The 23,192-nt window shown below is 37.7% G+C and overlaps 2 protein-coding genes across 2 annotated transcripts in view; both read right to left on the reverse strand.

Moving 5' to 3' along the window:
- Positions 1-23,192, reverse strand: part of LOC109926363 (DOT1-like histone H3K79 methyltransferase) — a 106,612-nt gene that overhangs the window by 28,360 nt on the left and 55,060 nt on the right. The window lies entirely within an intron of this gene.
- LOC125486462 (histone-lysine N-methyltransferase, H3 lysine-79 specific-like) overlaps positions 443-23,192 on the reverse strand; it is a 43,937-nt gene continuing 21,187 nt past the window's right edge. The window contains exons 4-14 of the mRNA XM_048614072.1: positions 22,942-23,005; positions 21,179-21,407; positions 20,837-20,931; positions 17,632-17,694; positions 15,077-15,132; positions 7,562-7,641; positions 4,281-4,349; positions 2,412-2,518; positions 1,507-1,548; positions 1,214-1,291; positions 443-781 (exon numbers count right to left, since the gene is read on the reverse strand). Of these exons, the coding sequence (XP_048470029.1) occupies positions 467-781; positions 1,214-1,291; positions 1,507-1,548; positions 2,412-2,518; positions 4,281-4,349; positions 7,562-7,641; positions 15,077-15,132; positions 17,632-17,694; positions 20,837-20,931; positions 21,179-21,407; positions 22,942-23,005 (1,198 nt within the window). The 3' untranslated portion in view covers positions 443-466. The remainder of the gene's footprint in view (positions 782-1,213; positions 1,292-1,506; positions 1,549-2,411; positions 2,519-4,280; positions 4,350-7,561; positions 7,642-15,076; positions 15,133-17,631; positions 17,695-20,836; positions 20,932-21,178; positions 21,408-22,941; positions 23,006-23,192) is intronic.

Genomic DNA, 23,192 nt, shown 5'->3' on the forward strand with positions numbered 1-23,192 from the left:
TCCGGGAGAGAACGGACATTTAAAAGTGTGGATTTACATAAAATACACTTGCAGAACCACATGATAAATCAGTGAGCAATTAGGTTAACATCTCAGTTCCACGAAGCTTCAGTTAATCCTTTTCTAAATTTGTAAGGAGAAACTCTCCCAAGAATTACTTGGTTAAGTTGTGGAACAGCTTAAGAGATTAGTTCTTTTGAACCATGTACCATTCACAAATCTATAAACCATTACCAATGAGGAAAAATATTCAGGACAGCCACAAATGAAGGATCATATTAGTCAATTAAAAATATTCACTCCAATTGGCCAATAACCAAAATTATCAATGGCAAATTTTTGAAATGTATTTTAAAGAACACTGAACCAATATGCTAACCTTTCTTGGTAAATTCAGGGGCCTTTTTTATTACAATTTAAATAAGTGAACACAACTAACACGTAAAACAACACACAATGTTTTTTATTAATATAAAAACAAAAAGCACAAACTCAGCAGGTCGGGATTTAATTTGCCTACCCATACTAAGTAAAATAAATTGCACCTGATGTTTATCTTACCCTGAGGTGAGGATGCCGACAGAGTCTGCGCATGTAAAAGATCCAGTGCAGATTGGTTTGTCTTGGTATTCCTTGCAGTGCTCATTTTTTTGGGGCGGCCTCTTTTTCTGACTGCAATTCTCTTGCTTTTACTAATTATCTTCGTCTTGCGTGGTTTAGCAGGTGAAGATGCTTTTTTGATCCCAGTTACCCCAATTTTATCTTCTTCAGGACTAGAATCCTGTCAATATAGTGTCACAATTACTAGACTACAAAAAAAAAGTGTCCATTCATTGATAACACAAGAAATCATGACATAACTTGTGTTTCTAAGTACATACTGCTTCCCCTACCATATTCAAAATGTTTTCAACTCTGCCAATAATTATACTAGGTCTGGCAGTTCTAAGGGGAATAGGCCAAGTTGTCATTTAAACTTTTGCTTATACAGCAACATATTAAAAATTACAAAGCTAAATTAAATCTACAAATTAAAAACTTTCAGTTCATCATCAATATCTGTGATAGTTCCAAACTGAAATAGATCAAGACGGAGCAATTATATTGTCAATGATGAACTGCAAATTACAGCTCACAAGTCACTTTCTGCAACAGCTTCAAGATTAGATAATCTGCTTCAACATATTTCATTCAAGTTAAAGACGGCACATACCTTGGTTGGAGTTGCTGTACTACTTTTATTTTCTTTATTTTCCTTTTGTTGTCTACGTCTAGCTGCCTCTTGTTCCTCCTGTAAAAATTGTGACAACTATAATTTGAAATACATAGGGAAGTAAGGGAAGAGGCAGTGTGAAATTATGATTTGCAATGTACTATACATGTTTGATGATTATGCTTGTAGCATCCAAGAGAAACAAACGTTATTTAAGAATAACCTTCATCAATTTCTAATACATCAGCTTTACACACAGTTTGCAATAACTTTAGTAAGTAAAAAAGACTCACCCTGAGTTTTGGATTTTTGAGACTAGAAAAGTAGTTTTCAAGCTGAAATGAAGAAGAAGAAGAAGAAATGTTTTGCTTTCTTATTTGTCATGCCTTAAAAACAATATGGTTAATGGCCAATTAGATCACTTGGCAAACAGGCTGTGATTCTGACCAAAGTAAAGACAGGTGAAACCATCCCTTTTGATCAAAGCCCAAGTATAGTCATCAAAACAGGAGAACCACTCCCACCCTCCAATCTGAATTGGCGACGATAGAAACACTCCAGGCAGCAAGATCCATCTCCTTCAAGAAAATGCACCATTTATGCACGAGATTTCTCCCCCCACCCCCCAAGAGAGAATATGGTATAGTTACACCTGGAGCTGAAGAAATACTAAGAGAAATAGGACTCCTTGCAGTAGGCCATGCTCAATTCACTGAAATCTTCCACAACCAGCCCAGCCAGTGCTAACATTCAAGTCCCCAGTACTTCAAAAACAAATCTTGACATTGATCCAGCCCACCCCATGTTCCCTTCTATATTAAACTGAATTGAGACATCTTTCAGTAAAGAAAGAAAACTTCAGTTTCAATTAATGCATAGACCTACTAATAGCATAACACAGGTCAAAACTGTCTGCTGGAAATAAGTCAACTTAAAATATAGTAGCTTAAAGATTTCTGGAAGGAAAATGCAGCTTTGAAATATGAAAAGTTTAAGTTCACCTTTTTATACAACATCTTATCTTCTGTAGCATATTCACCACAACAACATTTAGAAGAATTATTCAGCTGTAATTCCACTAATCACACAACACTATTAAAACCACAGCAAAAAAGTCATGAATGACATCACACCCTCCCATCATCTGTGAACAATCACTGACATACCGGCAATTTAAGCAACACAACATCATACTTACTATGGTCCGATCAATTGTATGCAGGTAGTAGGAGACTGGTTTACCAGTCCATGAAACTGAGCCTCGCAGTGGTGATAACTCCACAACTCTCATGATAGTGCCAATATCTTTAAAGCACAAAAGAAACAAGCTTGTCATCCAGGATTATTGGAATTTGAATTATTAGATAAGGCACAAATTTTATCAGCTTTCTTGGTTTAATCAAATTGAAAAGCACTGTTTACTGTAAATTATTTCCAAATATTATCACACAATTGCTAACAATAAACAAACTTCCTGTGAGATACTTCTCAAATTCTACAATTTCATCGAAATCAATTTGACCAAATATTTCCCAATAGTGTGTGTAGTTTCTCCTAAAGAAAAAAAACCCAAACAGAAAAATTTACAACAAATCACTTAAGATGTCACGGTGTTATAAAAATAACTTTCAGTTTAAAAGATAACACTTTCAAAATATGATTATAATTTCAATGTATGGCAGATTTTTCTCCCCCCTCCTATTTGTTTGAAATTTCTGTATTGACGTAATGATTAATGCTTAAAAGCAAAACAAGCTTTTCTGGGACACAATTCAAATTATGTTTTATATCTATGCACCCATCCCAAAATAACGTCAAAATCTCACCCTAAACTACACAGACCACTTTCTTTCCCATGACAAATTCTGCCGGCTCATAATCCATTGTTCACAACTTCAATAACAACCCCAACGCATGCAAATCATACTATAACAAAAACCAAGTTGCTGGAAAAGCTCAGTAGGTCTGGCAGCATCGGTGTAGGAAAAAAAAACAGAAGTAACGTTTCGGGTCTGGTGACCCTTCCTCTGAACAAATCAGATGTACTCCCGTATAAATTTCTCACTGACATAAATCAACCACAACCATGTTCCAGCCTTGTCCATCCACACCCCACATTGCAGCCAAGTTTTCAAATATCTTGGCTCCACTTCCCAGACATCCTTCCCTAATTATGTTTTTAACTCTTTCAACTCTTCAATTATCACATGACACCAGGTACCGCTTTCTTAATCATCCCTGGATATTCCTTACAAGGCATTGTACGAATGCAAGATTTTGCTGTCAAACATATTAAAACACAGTACTAAACACTCAAAAACCTGAGCAACTTCCTGTTCAATGTTATTTAATTTTCTACAGTAAGGCACCATGTTGGTGCAGTACCAACACCAAAGAATCTACAGTGCAGTTAGAGGCCACTCGACCCATCAAGTCTGCACAACCCTCTGAACAGCATTCCACCGAATCCCACTTCCCCACTCTATCCCCGTATTAACCATTAACCATTACTAACCCCCACATTAAACTATTACTAAGCCACCTAGCCGACACATCCCTGGACACTATGAACAACTCGGTATGACTAATTTAACTAACCTGCACATCTTTGGACTGTCTGAGGAAACCAGAGTACCCAGCAGAAACCCATGCAGACACAGGGAGAGCATGCAAACTCCACACAGACAGTTACCCAAGGCTGGAATCGAACTCTGGTGCTGTGTGACAGCAGTGCTAACCACTGTGCCACCAAACTGCACACCAATTGACCAGCAGTGTGCATGCTGTTTGGAATTTCTGCTCACAAGAGGTTAGGAAGTGTTGCATAGACGACCCAAAAGTGCGATGCAAAAAGGGTTTTTAAGCATTAAGATAGTTTTGATTTGCTGTAACAAAAAACAAAATTCAATTTGGATTTCACTGAACAATTATTTGATTCAGGACAGAATCAATCACTTGGCACAGATTTCAAATACAAAAAGGGCAGCACAGAAATGCTGTACAATTAGTACAAATTTGCTAGAACCAGATTAAGCCAAGAAAGAACTCAAGATAAATGAAGACTTACCACTCAAGTTCCGGCTGTTTATTCTGAAATTTAATGGTGCAAAGGGTTTGGAAGAGACAATTTTGCCACCTGTAACAATAATAATTAATGACATTCCTCAAAACGTGCTTCACATTCTAAATATACAATGTTCACACAAAATGAAGCATCCATAAAATTCTATTTTTGCATAAAATCTTGTTTGAATGGAGCACAGGTTGTAAATTCTGGCTTATGTTAAATGGCCCATGTCCTCACACTCCCATCATGTAAAGCTCCGTGAAATGGTCTAAACAGAAGCAGACTGCTTCCAGCATCTGCACAGATTGAATAGGGGGACACAGGATGATTAAAAGCAAAAATGAAATTGAGGACAGACTTTTTCCCAGAGCGGAAATGACTATCACAAGGGGGCATAATTTTAAGGTGATTGGAGGAAGGTATAGGGGAGATGCCAAAGGAAAGCACGGCCAGCGGTGGTAGTAGAGTCAGACACATTAGGGACATTTTAGCGACTTTTAGATAGGCACATGGATGACAGTAAAATAAAGGGTATGCAAGTTAGTTTGATCTTAGAGTAGAATAATAGGTCGGCACAACATAGTGGGCTGAAGGGCCTGTACTGTTCTTTGTTCTACGTTCTACTTGACGATAAACCTTGCATGATGCACCAACCTCTCATCAAGCCATTGTAATTTGTAAAAGCAACACAAACTATGGTTAATTTATTGCCAATTTTACTTCATTTGTGATATGCATACATTAGACCAAGAGTAAGCCTTTTGGCCCCTTTGGCCTACTGTGCCAGTTGTCAAGACTATGGCTGTACAATTTTGGCATTAACTTCACTTTTCCCTCTTCCTTTTGGCTGATTTTTAGTCAAGAATCTATCAACTCTTAACCCTCAACCCTCTGATAAAATTTCCCCTTATCTGTATTCAATGGAAGATCCCTTGTTTCTCAAATGCCCCCCTCAGATCTCAACTTGCAAACAAGGAGAACCATTCTCAGAAGCATCTCCGACATGTTTCTAATGTAATTATATCTTTTCTTAAAGAGAAGAGATTAAATTTGTACACACTACTTCAGATGTAGTCTCACCAATCACAGGCTTCTAGACAGAAGCAATTTTTAACCCCCCTATAGCCTCTGCCACTAAGCCAACTTTGGACCCAATTTGCCAAACTTGCCTTGGAGTTGATGGGCACTTACTCAGGAGACTGGTCAAAACACAGGCTCCTTTCGAAAGCTTTACTGCATTCCATGTAGACTACATCCACTGCATTACCCTCATTCACACTTCCAGTCACCATGTTTCTCCTCCACTTGTGGGACATGGCCAAGTTAGCATTTCTTGCCCATTCTTAGTTGTCCTTCAGCAGTTAGTGGTGAGCTGCCTTCTTGAACTGTTGCAGTCAGTCCAAATCCACAATGCCATGAGGGAGGGAATTAAAGATATTTGACCCAGTGACAGGGAAGGAATAGCAATATATTTCCAAGTCAGGATGGTGAATGGCTTAGAGGGGATCTTGCAGATGGTGGAGTTCCCATGTTTCTGCTGCTTTTGTCCTTCTAGATCAAAGTGGTTGTGGTTTTTAGAAGGTACTCAAGAACTTTTTTTAAAATCAATTTCTGCAATGCATCTTGTAGGTAGTATACATTGCTGCTACCGAGCAGCAGTGGTGGAGAAGGGATGCTAGTGGGTGTGGTACCAAGAAGTTGGGTGCTTTGACTTGGATGGTGTTAAGCTTTTTGAGTGTCATTGAAGCTGCACTCATCCAGGTAAGTGGGGTGTACTCCATCACACTCCTGATTTAGGCCTGAAAAATCCCTTGAAAAACCCAAACTTGTCAGCAAGTAATCCATGCATCTCCAAGTAAAGATTAATTCTATCCCTCAATTTTTTCCACTATGTTCCCTACCACTGATGTTAGGCTTATTGGCCAATCGTTCCCTAGTTCAGCTCTATAACCCTTCTTTAATAATGGCACCAAATTAGCTGTCCTCCAATACTCTGACATTGCTGCCTCCAAAGAGGATTCCAAAATTAATGTTAGGGCCATTGTCAACACATACCTTGGCTCCCAAAGTAGAGTGGGGGCCCTCTCAAAGATACATCGTCAGTTTGGCATCTTGTCAAAAGCCTTCTGGAAATCCAAGCACATCATATCTACAAGTTCCACTTCATTTATGCTGCTCGTTACTTTCTCAGAAAATTCTAATAAATTTGCCAAAGTTGATTAAAACTTTGTTGATTCTGCCTAATAGCATGGAGATTTTCCTTGTGCCACACAACCTCCTTAAGTTTCTAGTCAGTCCTGATCGCAAGGATTAAGTCATTGACCTAAAACAATCTGAACAAACCATATAAATAGTGTCTGCAAGAGCAGGTCAAAGAGGCTGGTTATACTGTAGCAAGTAACTCACGTCCTGATTCCAAAAAGCCTATCTACCATCTACAAGGCGCAAGTCTACATGATGGAATACTGTTCTCTTGCCTGAATACTGAAGAAACCAGACATCAGACATCATTCAGGACAAATTAGCATACTTGACTGGCATGCCATTCATGGTCTCCAACATTTATGCCCTCCCAGAAATGCACAGTAGCAGCAGTGCACATCATCTACAACTCATCACGACTTCTTCAGTAGCATCTTTAGTATCTGCCAAAAGCATACTCTCCAACAGATTGAAGAACAGTAGCAGACAGACAAGAATACCGAAGTCCACCCACACAAGCCAAACACCATCCTGGCTTGGAACTACATCACTGGTACCTCACAATCGTGCAGTTAAAATCTTGAAACTCCTTTCGAGGGCACTTGAACTCCAAACAACTGTGGCAGTTCAAGATGAATGTTTGACATCACTTTCTGAAGGGCAATTCAAGATGGACAAAAAAAGATACTGGTTTTACATCCCAGGAAATAGTTTTTTGAAACTAGAGTACCATCTGGTCCAAGAAAATAGGCTTTATTTGGCAACTAAATGCAGTTCCATTTAGGAATTGTCATTTGATATTTTCATGTATAACCATGGTATTATGCAGATTGCAAAAAATTTAATGCACCAACTTGTAGAGTTTTTAAATTCTTAGTAACATGTATAATAAATCTAACACAATAGAAATTTATATCTATATAGGGAATATGAATGAGAATCTAAATCAAGTTCAAGCACAAAGATCAACAACCTTGTGATATCACATTTTCCTTTTGTCAAACAGGAGAGGATCAACAGCGATTCTGGTTTGAGTTATCAAATTTCTACAGATTACAAAAATTTTAAATTACTATTACCTTCCTTCATATTTGCAAATCGCTCCTTCAGCTGGTGATCCACCTCAGGACCAAAGGCAAAATTATTTACAAACACAACACTGCAAAGAAAGATTTCAAATATAATCTTTCATCATCAACCACAACATAAAACAGGGTACATTTAATAATTGTTAAAATTAATGTATTATAATGAAACCCTGGTAAAAGGTCATTAGAAAAATCCTCATATTACTGGAATATTTTGGGGCATTAAAAAAGGATCAGTCAATAAGTCAATGCAATTTACAGAAAATTGTACTGAGTCAGTGAGCCAAGACAGGAGTTCAGATGTTTCATTTCAATGAGGAGTTACAACACTGACTTCGGCAATTATTATATTTAGTAATTATTGATCTTGTTTCGTGGTGTTGTTACTGTTATCCTCTTGTTACATGTATTCTTTTAAAGCATATGTACCATAATGGATTGTATTAATTGCAAGCTTTGCCCCAATGTTGGCAGCAGTATTCCTTGATTTTTAGATGATAAATTATGCCCAAATTCCATCAAGTTCAAAAGCTTACCTTCACATCTGACAACAGTTTGAGATAGCCTTTTAACCCTTCAAAACAGTTAGCTGCTTTATTGAATTTAAATTAACATTTTAGCCATCAAATAATAAGCATTTTTTTTTAAGTTCTTGCACAATGTGAGGTGTAGAAAGTATTCCATTACAGCAGCTATGTATGTATATAGGTACTTGCGCTCCATTTAAATAAAAAACCTTTTTATGCACACCAACTGCAGTTCTGTATATTTGATGCCATATTAGAAACGTCTTTTTTTAAAAAAAAAGAATTTTGATCCCAATTCCTATCTTTTTGTTTCAGTCTGCAAAATCTTTTAAACTTTTGCATTAGACAAACGAAAAAACAGTACAGTTAACACATCATCCCTGCAAAAACCCCATTAGCTTTATTCATCATATGATCTCTTTCCAGTCCTTCTTGTGCATACAGGTCCTCATTCTGGAAACATACCTCATGTTTTTTTTTTAAAAATGCAGCAAGACAGGGACTGAACGATAGAGCTAATCACAGTTACTCTCTGTAGTCCAAATCTGCATAAAGCAAGATATGGACAGAGGAACAGTTAAGATCTTCTCCTAACAGTTCTTACACTTTTTAATCTCAGTGCTATAACACAACAATTTTCCATGTCAATAGAAAGAGTAACTAAAATCTGTATTTTTCATTATGCCTGGAACTTGTGAACAATGCCGGGCAGCAAATTTTTAGCTGATTGATGCTTGGGACAGAATCTTTATTACTTTTTGTTCTGAGTTTTTTTTCTTAGGTTTAACCAAGGGTAAACCCATTTATAGATGAATTGGGTGATTTCCAGATGAAGAGTGTTCCTCACCTGATTGCATGCAGACTTTTTCAATGCATCCACAAATAAAAAAATACCATATAGAAAGGGACTATCATGCCTATGCTGGAAGCCATTACCCAGGATGTTCTAGCTTATAAAATTTCAAAAGTAACTGCAGAGAGAAAAATTTGATCTTATAAAGTGCAGCCAAATGCAGTATTCTATGCCTGGAGGCTTTGCTTGCCCCAGATGCACCAAACACCTTATGAAAATAGACTTGAATTAGTATTAGAAAAACCCAAGGATCATGTAATAACCAACTGCTTTAATATGAGTCAGAGTTACACAGTAGAGAAACAGGCCCTTTGATCCAACTCGTCCATGCCAACCAGATATCCTAAATTAATGTAGCCCCATTGCCCATTTCCCGCTAAATCCTTTCTATTTATGTACCTATCCAGATGCCTTTTAAACGTAATTGTACCAGCCACCACTTGCACTGGCAGCTTGTTCCATACACGCACCACCCTCTGCGTGAAAAAGTTGCCCCTTGGTTCCCTTTTACATCTTTCCCCTCTCACCTTAAGCCTATGTCCTCGCGTTTTGGACTCCGCTTTCCTTAGAAAAAGGGTTTGGCCATTCACCCAAGAAATGCCCGTTGTTATTTTTTAAACCTCTAAATATTACCCCTTAACCTCTGATGCTCCAGAAAAAATGACATTTCATCAAAAATTAGCAAGAGTTCGGAATATAAAATCCCCATTTAAAGATGAGAAAACCATCAAGAAAAAGGAAAACCAAGAACAAATATCTGTATATAAACAAGCATAGAAAGAATAAAATTGAAAAACTACTTGAGAAGAATAACATCATCGCTTCTATAAAAGCAAAACTAACTGCAACAAGATTGGGATAAAAACTGTACCCATCCTGAACTTGAACATTTCTCAGTCCCGATTTGCCATTTGCAAAATTTATCAACTCTCTCCGATTTCAAAAAAAGTTTTCATTTCTAATTTAGGATAATAAAGGGTCCCGACCCGAAACGTCAGCTTTCCTGTTCCTGATGCTGCCTGGCCTGCTGTGTTCCTCCAGCTCCACACATCGTTATCTCTGACTCCAGCATCTGCAGTTCTTGCTACTTCATTTCTAGTTTGGCACTTGTTAAAATCTCCCTGTATCTTTCATCTATTCCATTTTCACCATCTAAGATAACGTTAAAGGTTTGCAAGGTGAAGAATTTGTCAAATGTGCTCAAGAAAATTTTCTTTATCACTATGTGGATGCATCTACCAGGAAAGGAGCAAAACTAGACCTTCTTTTGGGCAATAAGGCAGGGCAGTGACTGAAGTAAAAGTGGGGGTACACTTTGGGTCTAGCGATCATAATTCTATTAGTTTCAAAATGGTATGGAAAAGGATAAGCCTTCCATAAAAAGGAATTATTTTAAAATTGGAGTAATGCAAAATTTAATGGTATGAAACGAACTTTCAAAAATGTGATTGGAGTAGACTGTTCACAGGTAAAAGGACATCTGACAAGCAGGAGGTATTCAAGAGAGTGTGATGACAAGAGTTCAGAGGCATTTTGTTCCTGTTAGAGCGAAGGGTAAGGCGAGTAAAACTAAGGAACAATGGAATAATAAAGATATTGATGTTCTAGTCAAGCATAAAAAAAAATTCTTATTTTAGATAGAGACAACATAGTTCAATTGAATCTCTTAAGCAATATAAAGACTGCAGGGGCATTCTTGAGGGGGGGAATCAGGATGGCAAGGAGGGGATAGGACATAGCATTGGATTATCCCTAACCTTATCTGCCAAAGAGATTCTATAAATGCAGTAAGACCAAGAGGGTAACTAGACAGAGGGTTGGGTCTCAACAATCCAGGTGGTCGTTTTTGTGTTGAACCCCAGGAGATGGGAGCGATACTAAATGAATGTTTCGTGTCAGTTTTTACTATGGAGAAAGAAAAGGAGTCTAGAGAACGTAAAGAAATAATCCAGGTTTTAAAAACAGTTTACATTATAGAGCAGGAAGTTTGGGAGGTCTTAGAGAATATTCAAAGATGGATAAATCTCCAGGACCTAATCTAATGTATCCCAGAATGTTGTGAGAAGTAAGGGAGGAAATGAGAGCCCTTGCAGGAACAGTGGCATCATCTATAACTACAGGTGAGGTGCCCGATTACTGGACGGTGGCCAATACTGTACCTTTGTTTCAGAAAGGTTGTAAGGAGAAACCTGGGAACTATAGACCTGAGAGGCTGACTTCAGTAGTGGGTAAATTATTTGAGGCGATTATAGAAAGGCAAGATTTATGGACATTTAGAGAGGCAAAAATTGATTAGGGACAGTCAGCATGGTTTTGTGCAAGGAAAACTGTGTCTCTCAAACTTGACTGAGTGTTTGGAGGAAGTTACCAAAAAGATTGATGACGGCAGAGCAGGAAACATTCTTTATTTGGATTTTAGTGAAGCCTTTTACAAGGTTCTGCATGGTAGACTAATTGGTAAAGTTAGGTCACATGGGATTCAGGGTGTGCTTGCCAATTGGATACATAATTGGCTTAAAGGCACGAGACAGAGTGTAATGATGGAGGGTTGCTTTTTTGACCAGAGGCCTGTGACCAGCGGTGTTCCATAGAGATCGGTTCTGGGTCCTCTTTTGTCTGTCATTTTATATAAATGATTTGGATGAGAACATAAAAAGAATAAAGTCAGTAAGTTTGCGGATGACACCAAAATTAATGGCATTGCAGACAGTGAAGACGCTTTTCTAAGATTACAAAGGGATTTTGATCAAATGGGTCAATGGGCTGAAAAAGAGTGATCGGAGTTCAATCTGGATAAATGTAAGCTATTGCATTTTTGGTACAATAAACAAGGGTAGGGCTTATGCAACTAACGGTAGGGCCTTGGGTAGTGTTGTAGAACAGAGGGATCTAGGGTGCAGGCGCATAATTCTTGGAAATTTGCTTCACATATAGACAGGGTGATTAAAAAGGCTTTTGGCACACTACCTTCATTGCTCAGCCCTTTCAGTATAGGAGTTAGGATGTTATGTTGAGATTGTACAGGACACGGGTGAGGCCTCTTCTGGAATGCTGCGTCCAATTCTGATCACACAGTAAGAGAAAGGATACTACCAAGCTGGAGAGGGTTCAGAAGAGATTTACCGGGAAGTTGCCAGGTACGGAAGGTTTCAGTTACAAGAAAAGGCTGGAACTTTTCCCAATGGAGCATAGGAGGTTGAGAAGTGACCTGATGGAAGTTTATCAAATAATGAGAAGCATAGATAAAGTTAATGGTAGTTGCCTTTTCCCTAAAATGGGGAACTTCAAGACAAGGGACACGTTTTTAGGGCGAGAGAAGAGAGATTTAAAGTAAAAGACATGAGATAATTTTTTTTTTTAAAGCACAGAGGGTGGTTCGCATGTGGAACAAACTTTCTGATGAAGTGGTGGATTACAATATTTAAAAGACATTTGGATGGATATATGAATATGAAGGGTTTGGAGGGATATGGGCCTGGAGCAGGCAGGTGGGACTAGCTGAGTTTGGGATTATGTTTGGCAATGGGCTGTTTGGACAGAAGGTCTGTTTGCGTGCTTTATGACTCTGACTCCATTGTCAAAACAAGGTAATGAAGCAGCGTTACTATCTAAAAGTTCACATTGCATGAGGTCTGAAATGAATTGAGCAATAGTGACTGCAATATCATTGGACTTTTGTCAAGGATCAAATCTTAAACATTCAAAGGAAGATTTGCACAAATAAGGTTATGAAACAGCTGTAATAACAAAGCATTTGAACGAACCAGATGTAGTTTGAGATAGCATTCAAAATAGGGAAGGACTAAAACGGTTTTTCATCATTACGTTAAGTTATAATTGGCATTGCAATTTTTAGGTTTGGTTTTGTTAAGTGATCTGGGAGAAAAATGACCTCAAAATAGAACATTGGGAGTGGAAAGCAAGGTGTACGAAGATAATTCCAGTGCTTGAGGTCAAGCCAATTGAAGGCATGGTAACTGACTGTACATCAATTAGAATTGGGATTTCACTCAGGGCAAAATAAAACAAGTCCAGATATCTCAGAGGTTGGGAGGGAAATTGAAGGAGATTACAGAAATAGGATGGGACAACAGAGTCAGTACCTGAGGAACAAAGTTTGGAGCAGAAACTAAAATTAATGGCTTCTGGTCTTCCCAATATTTAGCTAGAGAAAACTGCCAGTGCTACATGTCAAGTAAGCAGTTTTATTATTTAGCAACAATGGAGGAGTTAAGAGATTTAGTGGTAAATTTGGGTATCATGACATGTAATTTAATCGTCTCAGATGATGTCAGCGGGGCAAAATGTGGATTAGAAACATGAGGTAGTTAAAAAGAGACCCTTGGGAGATATTACAAGTAATGGTGTGGGTGCAGACTAAAACAAAACTTCGAAGTCACAAGTAGCATTCGCTAGTAACTCTGCAATAATATAAAGACTGGAATTCTATACTAAAATTTCTGATAATTAAGAACTTGTGAATTCAGGTTTTTCTTCAAGTGTAACTTGAAAAAGAATGATTATCAGCTTCAAACAGTCAAACTTCTTAGGGAAACTAAAAATTCTTTAGGTCATATCTGTAACCATACTAAGTTATCCATCATGGAAAACTGCTCCATGAATTCTTAATTCACGCACATTCTGCAAAAAGGCAAGCAAAAGTTACAATATTCAACTTCTGCTGAGCAATACCAGTTAAAATACAATATTTTGAGTACAATAGGAGGAACTCAGGATTGAACATAGGACACTACTTAACCCTTTTCTAAAATGAAATGATTTATTCTCAAATAGGAGAATAACTGGCATGTGATCCCCATGCTGCACTATCTTCTGAATGTGGGGGTGCGGGACCTGATACAATTGCTACAAGCAATGTGAAACATTGGAATCGATTGTGGAGTCCCTTCAGCTGGTAGATAGATGCCAACCACGTCGGTGTCATCTTCAGAGAGACTGGGTAGGAATGGAAGTTTCCTTCCCTAAAATGATATTACCGAACCAGCTCTGCTTTTATGACAACCCAAGATCCTCATTGCCACTTTTATTGCTACCATTTGATTTATCAAAAATGATGTGAATTTTTCACCAGTGGGTTTGAGAGTCATCTTTTCTGAAGTACAAGTCAAGTAATGAAAACAATCCATTTCTAGCACCATCTTTTTGTTACCTACACAGAAATATGGCATAGTAACTGTGAAATAATAGTAAAATTTGTGCCCAGATTTACCTTAAAATTATGCTGTTTCTTCTGAGTAAAGTTATGGTTCAAGTGTCTACGCAAATATATTTGCATTATTATAAATATGAAATCTTCCATGAACCAGTGGAACCACATATGCTATCCATTTTACATTTGCTTGATTTCTCATATGTTAAAGCCATGTGATGTGAGCAACAGTAGTATTAACATAGCTGAAATGGAGTTTCTTGGTATTTTAACATGTGCACCTACACTACCACCTGGAGTATAGCTGGACAGAAAGTGATTTTTTTAAAAAAGTCAAAACCATTGAAGTTTATTGATGTATACTGGGCAGTTTACTATGTTAAATATTCTTAAATATTTAACAACTTCTAATAGTGCCTACCAGTGCTTATAGAATGAGGAAAAGGCAATTAACTTCAAACGTTTCTCAGAAGGGTGCAAGCAGGCACAATTGGAGTAAACTCATGAAGCTCAAATTCATGCAAGCACACGGCCAGCATCCGGGCCAGTAAAGTTTTTTTTTGAACTAGCACAAGAGACTTCAAATTTCTCAGTCTTTTAAATGGTGTGACCTAGATCTCAAGAAAACTCTACCCCGATACTGCTATTGATACATGAACTATATCAGTGAACTGGATGTGGCAAGAGAAAGCTGCTGTTTTCTTTAAGCAAAAAAAAAGACAGACAGACAGACAGACAGACACCATAAAAAAGTTGTTGTTACAGGCTGCAGCTCGACACAGCTAGGACAATGATTCATAAAACTAACTGCATCTGACTTTTGCCTGTAATTGGGAAGCAGGTATTCAAGACTCATTTGTAAAATTAGCTCACAAAAAGATCAAATACAAACTTTCAAGAGCCAAAAAATCTTTATATATTGTTATAGGAATTATGAATTACTGTAAATTGGTCACCTTGTACTTGCAATTTTTTCTTTCCATTCTTCAGATAAGAAGTCACCTCTTTCCAGCTGAGAGAAAGAAATTGCTCAAATCACTATATACAATTCTCTTATTTGAAGACAAGTTTCATATCAATTGACGGACATCAAGAAACATAACCTCTAACAAACTTAATACATTGGTAGCACATTATTTTGCAAAGTTTAATAGCTATTACTGATTCAGTTCACATTCTTCCCTACCATGGCTCTCCAGTAACGTTCAAAATTCTTACTTCATGCCACAGTTTAGTGATATTTTTCCCACACTTCTATTTCAAACTTGTCAGCGATGTCACTATTACTTTGCAAATATAAAGATCTCTTGAGAAGTCTACAGAAACTTCACTACATTCAATGTGAGCTCTTGATGTAATAATATAGATGGGCACAAGCTGTCCCTTTCTTCAATAATTATAAAATAACTCACTTGAAAAAATAAATCCAAGGAGTCACAGAAAAGTCCATGTTACATGTTCAGCGTTTCCAGTTAAGAAAATGTCAAGAGTACTTTAGTTTAAAAGAAAAGATATATAATTTCACATAAAAAGTAGTTTTAAAGTAATAGACTAATGCATTGTTAAAAAAATCCATAGAATTACAAATGCAGGTTAATCAGAATGGTTGTTCAAAGTGCAGAAAAAAGACGCAAAGCACAGTCATTTGAAACATGGATTAATTCTAAAAAGGTTAAACATAATCAAAACCTATGTTTTGTGTTAGCCTGACTTAGTACGTCATACTGCCTTCTGCCATTCTGCCTCCTGATTTATAACTAAGTTTAAGCCACATTAAAGACTTTAGTTTACATTTCCATGCAGCATTGATGGGGTACAATACTGCCAAAGAATGCAATCTTCTGGACAGACTGTCAAATAATCATTCTATTTGTTTATTTGGATACAAACTAAATAACAGCTCTTCTACCAACCAAATTAGCATTTCTTTTGAAACATTTACCGAGAACAGACTACGCATTTATTCCCCGCGATTCGGTGGCTTTGTTACTGGCTTTCGATAGCAGTGGAGAATGTGATCACCATCTTTTCCACAACCTTGGGAATCCATGAGCCATGAACTGAACAAAGATGGACTTTGCTTTCATTTTTTTTTAATTTTTTGATTTCTGTTATCAACATAGGCACCAGAGTATGACAACTTAAGCATTTTTCACTTTATTTTTTGTAAAATTGCAAGAGGCAATAAACAACTATTCTATTCTGTCATTAATTATCAAGCTTACCTATGGACCTATTGTTTAATCTGAAAAGCATTCCATCAGTTATGTAGCATTTTAGAATGTTCAAGGTCAAAAGTATTAAAGAGCAATTATTTTTTCCCCCAATTTCACAAAGATAAATAAACTAGGAGGATGGGTGAGATTAGCAAAGGTACTTAAAGGACAAGTTTTTTTTTAATTCAATTTTAAGAGTTGATTAATGCTTATGACTAGATATCAGAATTCCACAAGCATGACACCGTATAGATAGTTGACACACATTAGCTACATAATTCAGTGGCACAACAGAATTGTGTTTGAAAAGCCTACTCCTGTTTCTGTGTTCCCAAGGTCATACCATCAAGGAATAAAGGGCCTGGTGGTATTACATGTACATTTTAAACACAATGTCAGATTCGGAGGAAATAAAATTATGCGATGAGAGCTGTGATGGATTCCAAGTGTCACGTAGGCAAAAGACAACTTATGAACAATTTATTTATTCCACAAGCACAAGGTACCAATGTAGAATAGCAAGTAGATAAGATTCCAAAATGTATGGAGCAGAACTAATGGGGATGGAGATTGCAAGGCACAAGAATAGTTACAGTAGCTGTGTAGAAGAAAATAGGGAAATGGAAACAGTCAAAGAGGGGCACAGGGAAAGGAGAAATTGGGTAGCAACACAAAGTCAGCTGAGGAAGATGAAACAAGGTGGTGTATAGAAAGGAACAGAACAAAAATAATCAGAAATAATGATAATGATAAGGAGAGGTCGTAGTATATCCTATGAAATGACATAACAAAATTCTGTTGAAAGCAGCTAAATTCTCATTGTCCATAGACATGCTGAGAAAATTCAACCTGGTTCTGAGCACTTCTCTTCCCTACACAACCGCAAACGATGAAAGAGAGGAAGTGGAGCAGGAAAAGGGGAAAAAAAAGAGCAATTGGCAGAAACATCCAGATAAGGCTCAAAAAAAAAAATAACGAAGCAGCTTAAAGGAGTCTGCGCAACAAAGAAATATACATGTATCTCACATTGATGTTTTTGCAAATGAGGAGACATGATCAAGTGTAGACGTCAGGTAAAATGCAATGACAGGGCAGAGGATAACCAACTGCTGGAGCACGAAGATTAAATGCCAGGACAAATTTGACTCACAACAATGTAAAGTGCTGTTTTAAAGACAGACAATGCACAGATTTAAGAATTTTCATTGGAAAAATGAGAAAATATTTCTTAATTTAAATTTTAAGTGAAAAATTTTGAAATTTGATGTCTCAAGTGTTACATGAAACAAACTTACTGTGTACTCTCCATATTTTTTCCCATACCATCGCATCCATTTTCTGAACTCTGTATCCATTGTCTGTGTACAGAAAAAAAAACAATTATACTGCGTTTTTCTCTTCATTACATGTATTTCCCCCCCAACCACAGTATTTGACACATTATAGAAACAGGGTTTGATTAATATCAGAAGAGTCTCTGAGGCAAGCAGTAATCTAATTATAACCTCAGTTGTCATGTTTGTATTCTGCTTGGAGATTGGAACTTGTATAGCACAAAGCATGCTGTACATCATCATAAGTTTGCTGAACAACAAATTAATAAAAGCAAAATGCTGGAAATCTGGAGCAAATACATAGTTCAGTTTCTGTCTCAACAGATGCTGCAGCCCTGAGCTTCTCCAGCATTCTCAGTGCTAATCAATAAACTTTAAGAGTAACCTCATGCTTTGATAAAAACTTCAAGCACCTATGGTAATTAATGTCAAAGCACACAAACAATAGACACAGCTGTCCAAGGTAGATGTCATTTTAACCAGAGCTATTTGAAGAAATTCCCAGATTTCCCAAGTATCGTGCTCTGACAATGTACCTGTGAAATGAGAGGATGTCATTGAAGAATACAATAGAATAGCCTTTATAGGCTCATACAAAGCAAGGTAAACGGAGACAAACTCCAAAGGGGCAGCAAGACCACGCCAGCTCAGCAGCCTCTGACCTTCAGAGTCATTCAACACTACCAAAGGACTGACATATGCACTTAGATGGGAGTCATGCAACACACTGTTCAAAAGGTTGGGAATATCCTCAGTTTCCGTTTAAGAGAGCAACAGTTCCAGGTCTTATGGGTAGTGTCCACCATTGTTGAAGAGATCCTCATCTGGTAATCTGGAGAAACCTTGGATTCCCATCAATTCTTGCAGCATTCATTTTAATCCAAAGAACCTAGTTACTGAGTGTGTCTGGCCCAAGCAAATCTGAAGCTCAATTTGAGCTTGTAGGGAGGTGAGGCACAAAGTTGTCCACCTCACTTAAATCCCACCAAAAATGGGGAAAAAGGTGAGAAGTACTATTTTGAAATGCTGGCTGTGAGATACAAAGAAACAATGCCTTTACTGCAGGAGATTTGGCCACCTTCAGCAGTTTCACAAGGCCGTGTCTTAAAACTCCATCAGATTACCTCCAGGACAAAGAAGAATTCAGCAAATTGAACAAGATAATAACAATGTCCAAGTTAGACATTTTCTTAGTCAAATGAATAATCTTAGTACAAATTGTCACTTGTAGGACCCAAATTCTTGGTAACTAAAATTCGAAGTCAAAAATTCTACACATTTTCCTGATGCAGGAACAATTCACACTATGTGACTTGACAACTTAGAATAATTTCACCTGCCGTTTCTGATCAATAACTAAGATCAAGGTCAGAACGGCCCCACTCTTTCAGTTAAAAGGTCATTTGAAAAACAACACTTAGTTACAATGATCAAGTTATTAGAGGATTTTTTTTCATCTTAGAGAATCAGAACAAATCCTTGTCGAGGAGGAAAACGGGTCAAATTCAGTCTTCTCCAGCATTTCTAGATGTTGTGGCACAGGGATAAGATATGCCATGCCAAGCTGACCACGATATTTCATTCTTGAAAAGCTGCTTCAGCCATTCCAGAAACATGAGCTTTCATCTACAGAAGAATGGACAAATCTAAAGAATTTTCCCAGCAGTTCCCATAGTTCAAACATCTTTGAGACTTCTTTTCCAGGCCTGTTTAAAGAGGTATGATTTTCTCTTCTCCAGAAATTGCCAACAGAAGACATATTAAGGGGTGAACCTGTTAAGTGACAAGTGACCAATTTGACCAATTCAGGGGAAGAACGAATACATCATTCTTCAATTCTTGAAGTGGTACATAAAGATCCCTGATCATCTTCCAAAGAGTGGGCAGAATTCTCCACCTACTCCTGTGATGAGACCAACGTGAGAGCGCAATAGTGTAAAATGAAGGAAAAACATCAGTCAATTGAAGATATGAATCAAGTTCCAATACTTTCAGCTTCACAAAGGGGATTACAATATCTTTCATTCAACAGCATACAGACAGCAGATGAGATTGTCCATGAGTTCAAGAAAAAGAGAATTCTTCACTTGCAGGAAAATTCTTCAGCAATACCAGAGCCTGGAGAACGATGAGTTACTTTTGTATGAGAGTTCAGAAAATGTATTCATTTTCATCCATCGTCAGCTGTGGCAGCAGTCAGTCAATGCTAAGATCCTCTATTTTTGTTCCATAATTCTTTGCAGTAACTTTGAAGTATTCTCTACAATTCTACTTGCCCGTCTTCCGATGCAAGCAGCAAACCATGAAGAGATTTTTATTGATTCTTTTAAGTCCTTGTGCAAGTATGTTGAAGAAGTCAGTCCATACTTCACATTCTTGATTCACTGATCTGAAGAAAACAATCTAAGGCCCTCAAAATGTCACTGTCTTGCTACTGCCATTGAATGGTGATACTCCTCAGCTCTTCTTCAATAGTGCATCTTGCATTGTCACATCTTTTTCACTGAAGAAATAGTTAAAGGCATCAAATTAATCAGCGTCCAGTCAAGTCCAAGTGGCAGACATTCATTGAACACCCACCTGTCTTCATCCTGATTCACCAGCCACCGGTCAATCATCCTTCTGCTGAAGTGAGCTTTGTGATACTGTTCTGAAACATACTCTTTTCACTTCAGCTGCTGAAAATCCAGTTCCACACCAGCTTGAAAACCATCACCATTTTGAATAACCAGATCAGGGAGATTTGGCAAATCACCACAGTGAATCTGTGAACAATCGACTTTGCAGGGAGGTGGTGGAATTGGAAATATAATTAGTCACAAGGGAAATATTTAAAATGTTTCAGTTAATGAAGTTAAGAAAATACTTGATTAATAATATTGGAAACTAAGAGTATCGGAGAAAGATGGTGGTGGCACAGGGAAAGGATATAGGTATGGCATTTAATGAATTTGCAGATGATAGGTAAGCTGTGACAGAACCTCAACAGTTGCATGCTCATGGTCTGCAGTAGAGTCCAACCTCCTGGTACAGAGCGTAAGGCCTCTGCAGCCTTACCTTCATGTACAGTTTATTAAAAAGCGTTGCTTAGAAGTCATCTACAAGACTGGTTTGAGCTTGTATGAAGACCCAAAGAACCCATCGCCAAACATGTTACAACACTTACCTCCGCATATTTTGCCGGTATCTCTGCCTTTTCTACACCATAATAATGCTTGCATTGTGTAGCTGCAGCAACTTGCAACACTACTTGACCCACTCCTTGGAGAAGGGAACAAAGTTGGCAATCAGTACAACTAGCTACACAAATGAGTCACATGAGCATAACAGAAAATTCTGTAATTATATTTTCAAATAAAATTCCTCAAAACAATGACACTACAAAAACATGACTGTTACATTCACACTAATCATTGAGCCAAAATTACCAAAGATTCATAGAGTGCTTTATCAGTTTCTTTTTGTTTTAAAAATCAATAGCTCAGGAAAATTAGCTGAAGTTTCTTACCACTTCCTAAATCAACAAAAGTGTCATCTTCAGTCATCTTGATCTCATCAATCATTTGAGCAACTAAATCAAAGGATGTTTCTCCATAAACCTCAGGGGAAAAGGGTTCATAATTGTTCAGTTTCTCTGGATCGGTCACGGAGTGGTTGTAGACCTGTTGCAAGATATGTCGCAGCAGGCCATTGCAAGGCCGGGTGTTCAGTTTCATGGGCTGTGTCGTCCCTTTCCACTGTATTAAATTGGAAATACCTTTTAATTAGACAAAGTTAAGAGTAAATTTGTTTCCAAGTATACACACCTGGAAACGAAGCTCAACAACCCTGCCACAAAGTGATAGAACACAGGCAATCGATTTACTAACATGCAACCTTGCAAGTAAGTTGGAGAATTGTATCAGATAATTGATCAGTAAACGAGCAAGTAACAAGTGCGATACATAACTTGGGGCAGCATGGTGATTCAGTGGTTAGCACTGCTGCCTCACAGCACCAGGGACCCAGGTTCGATTCCACCCTCGGGCGACTGTCCGTGTGGAGTTTGCACGTTCTCCCAGTGTCTGTGTGGGTTTCCTCTGGTTTCTGCCCACAGTCCAAGGATGTGCAGGCTAGGTGGATTGGCCATGCTAAATTGCCCATAGTGTTCAGGGATGTGTAGATTAGGTGGGTTATAGGGGGATGGGGATGGGTCTGGGTGGGAGGCTCCGTGGGTCGGTGTGGACTTGTTGGGCTGAAGGGCCTGTTTCCACACTGTAGGGATTCTATGATTAGTAAGTTTTTCTAATCTTACAAAGCACACGAAGGATTGGGACATATTTGAGATGAACACAGGTGAAATATAGAACTCAAATTAGAACCTGTGGAATTTTTAGTATTAGAATGGAGCAGAGCAGTGGTGTATCATGTAAAAAAATAAAAACACATTTTCAAGCCACGAAAGGTTGTTCCACAGAAATTATCAACTTAGTATGCCTTCAAAACTCAATGGCATAACATTTGCAATAGTTTTTACATTGAGCTAAGCAAGTTAGTGATTATTAATGGATCACCTTCTTTAGGGACTTAAGCAGTACACTGAATGAAAAGGCAAGGGAATTACCCTCAACTTCCAAATTTCTGTATATTAAACATGCATATCTAGACAGAGGAAGTGCCATCAGCTTCACAGAATGGTAACAGCAAACAATTGCTTTTCTATCATTACAGCAGCAAGGCTGTGCCAACGTTTTTAAAAATGGATAGAAAACCAATAAGTGGGCATTCACATGATTTGCTAGTCTGATGGGGGATGCCAACATGAAAATTACTCAAGAATTCAGTCATTCCTGTGAACAATCAAGAATGTTTCTAAAATAGAAAATGGGTAAATTTTTGGTAAGTTTGGCATTAACTATGGTCTTTCCCAACGTAAGAAAAACAATTACTATTCACATAAGAATTTCCAGTCAAAGGAACCGAAAACTCTAACTGCCAAAGGAAAACTTATTGAGCACCTCGGTTTTGTGCCAATTATAAAAAGGAAGCCAGGACAGAGTATTATTGCTACGCAAATGATGTCACAAAAAGTAAAGGAGTTGAGATTTAGACAAAACACAGTTCACATATGTGGAAAACTTTAAAGAGGAAAGTTTTCAAAGGGAAGGGTCAAAAGCAAAGAAAGGAGAGAATGAGAATGAGAATGAGAATATCAGAATAGAATGTGTACACACAAACAATTAATTACCCTTATAACATGATTCTATCTACAAAGTACACTACACTACATACCAATTGTTGAATGCTATCCATGGCCCGGTTGTACTTCTCACATAGCTTCTGCATACTCTCGAAGCTGGAAGAAATCATACTGTGAATTATGCATTCTAAAATTAAAACTTAATTAGTTCTAGATTACATTAATATTCAAAAATAGCAAAGGATTTTCTGTATACCAGAACTATGAAGGAGACTGCCATGGTTCTGCTGAGAAAATATGTAGGAAGAAATTACAAATGTTGGCTAAATTTAAACACAGCATA

The sequence above is a fragment of the Rhincodon typus genome, chromosome 29, assembly GCF_021869965.1.
Source record: "Rhincodon typus isolate 14 chromosome 29, sRhiTyp1.1, whole genome shotgun sequence".
Taxonomy (NCBI): domain Eukaryota; kingdom Metazoa; phylum Chordata; class Chondrichthyes; order Orectolobiformes; family Rhincodontidae; genus Rhincodon; species Rhincodon typus.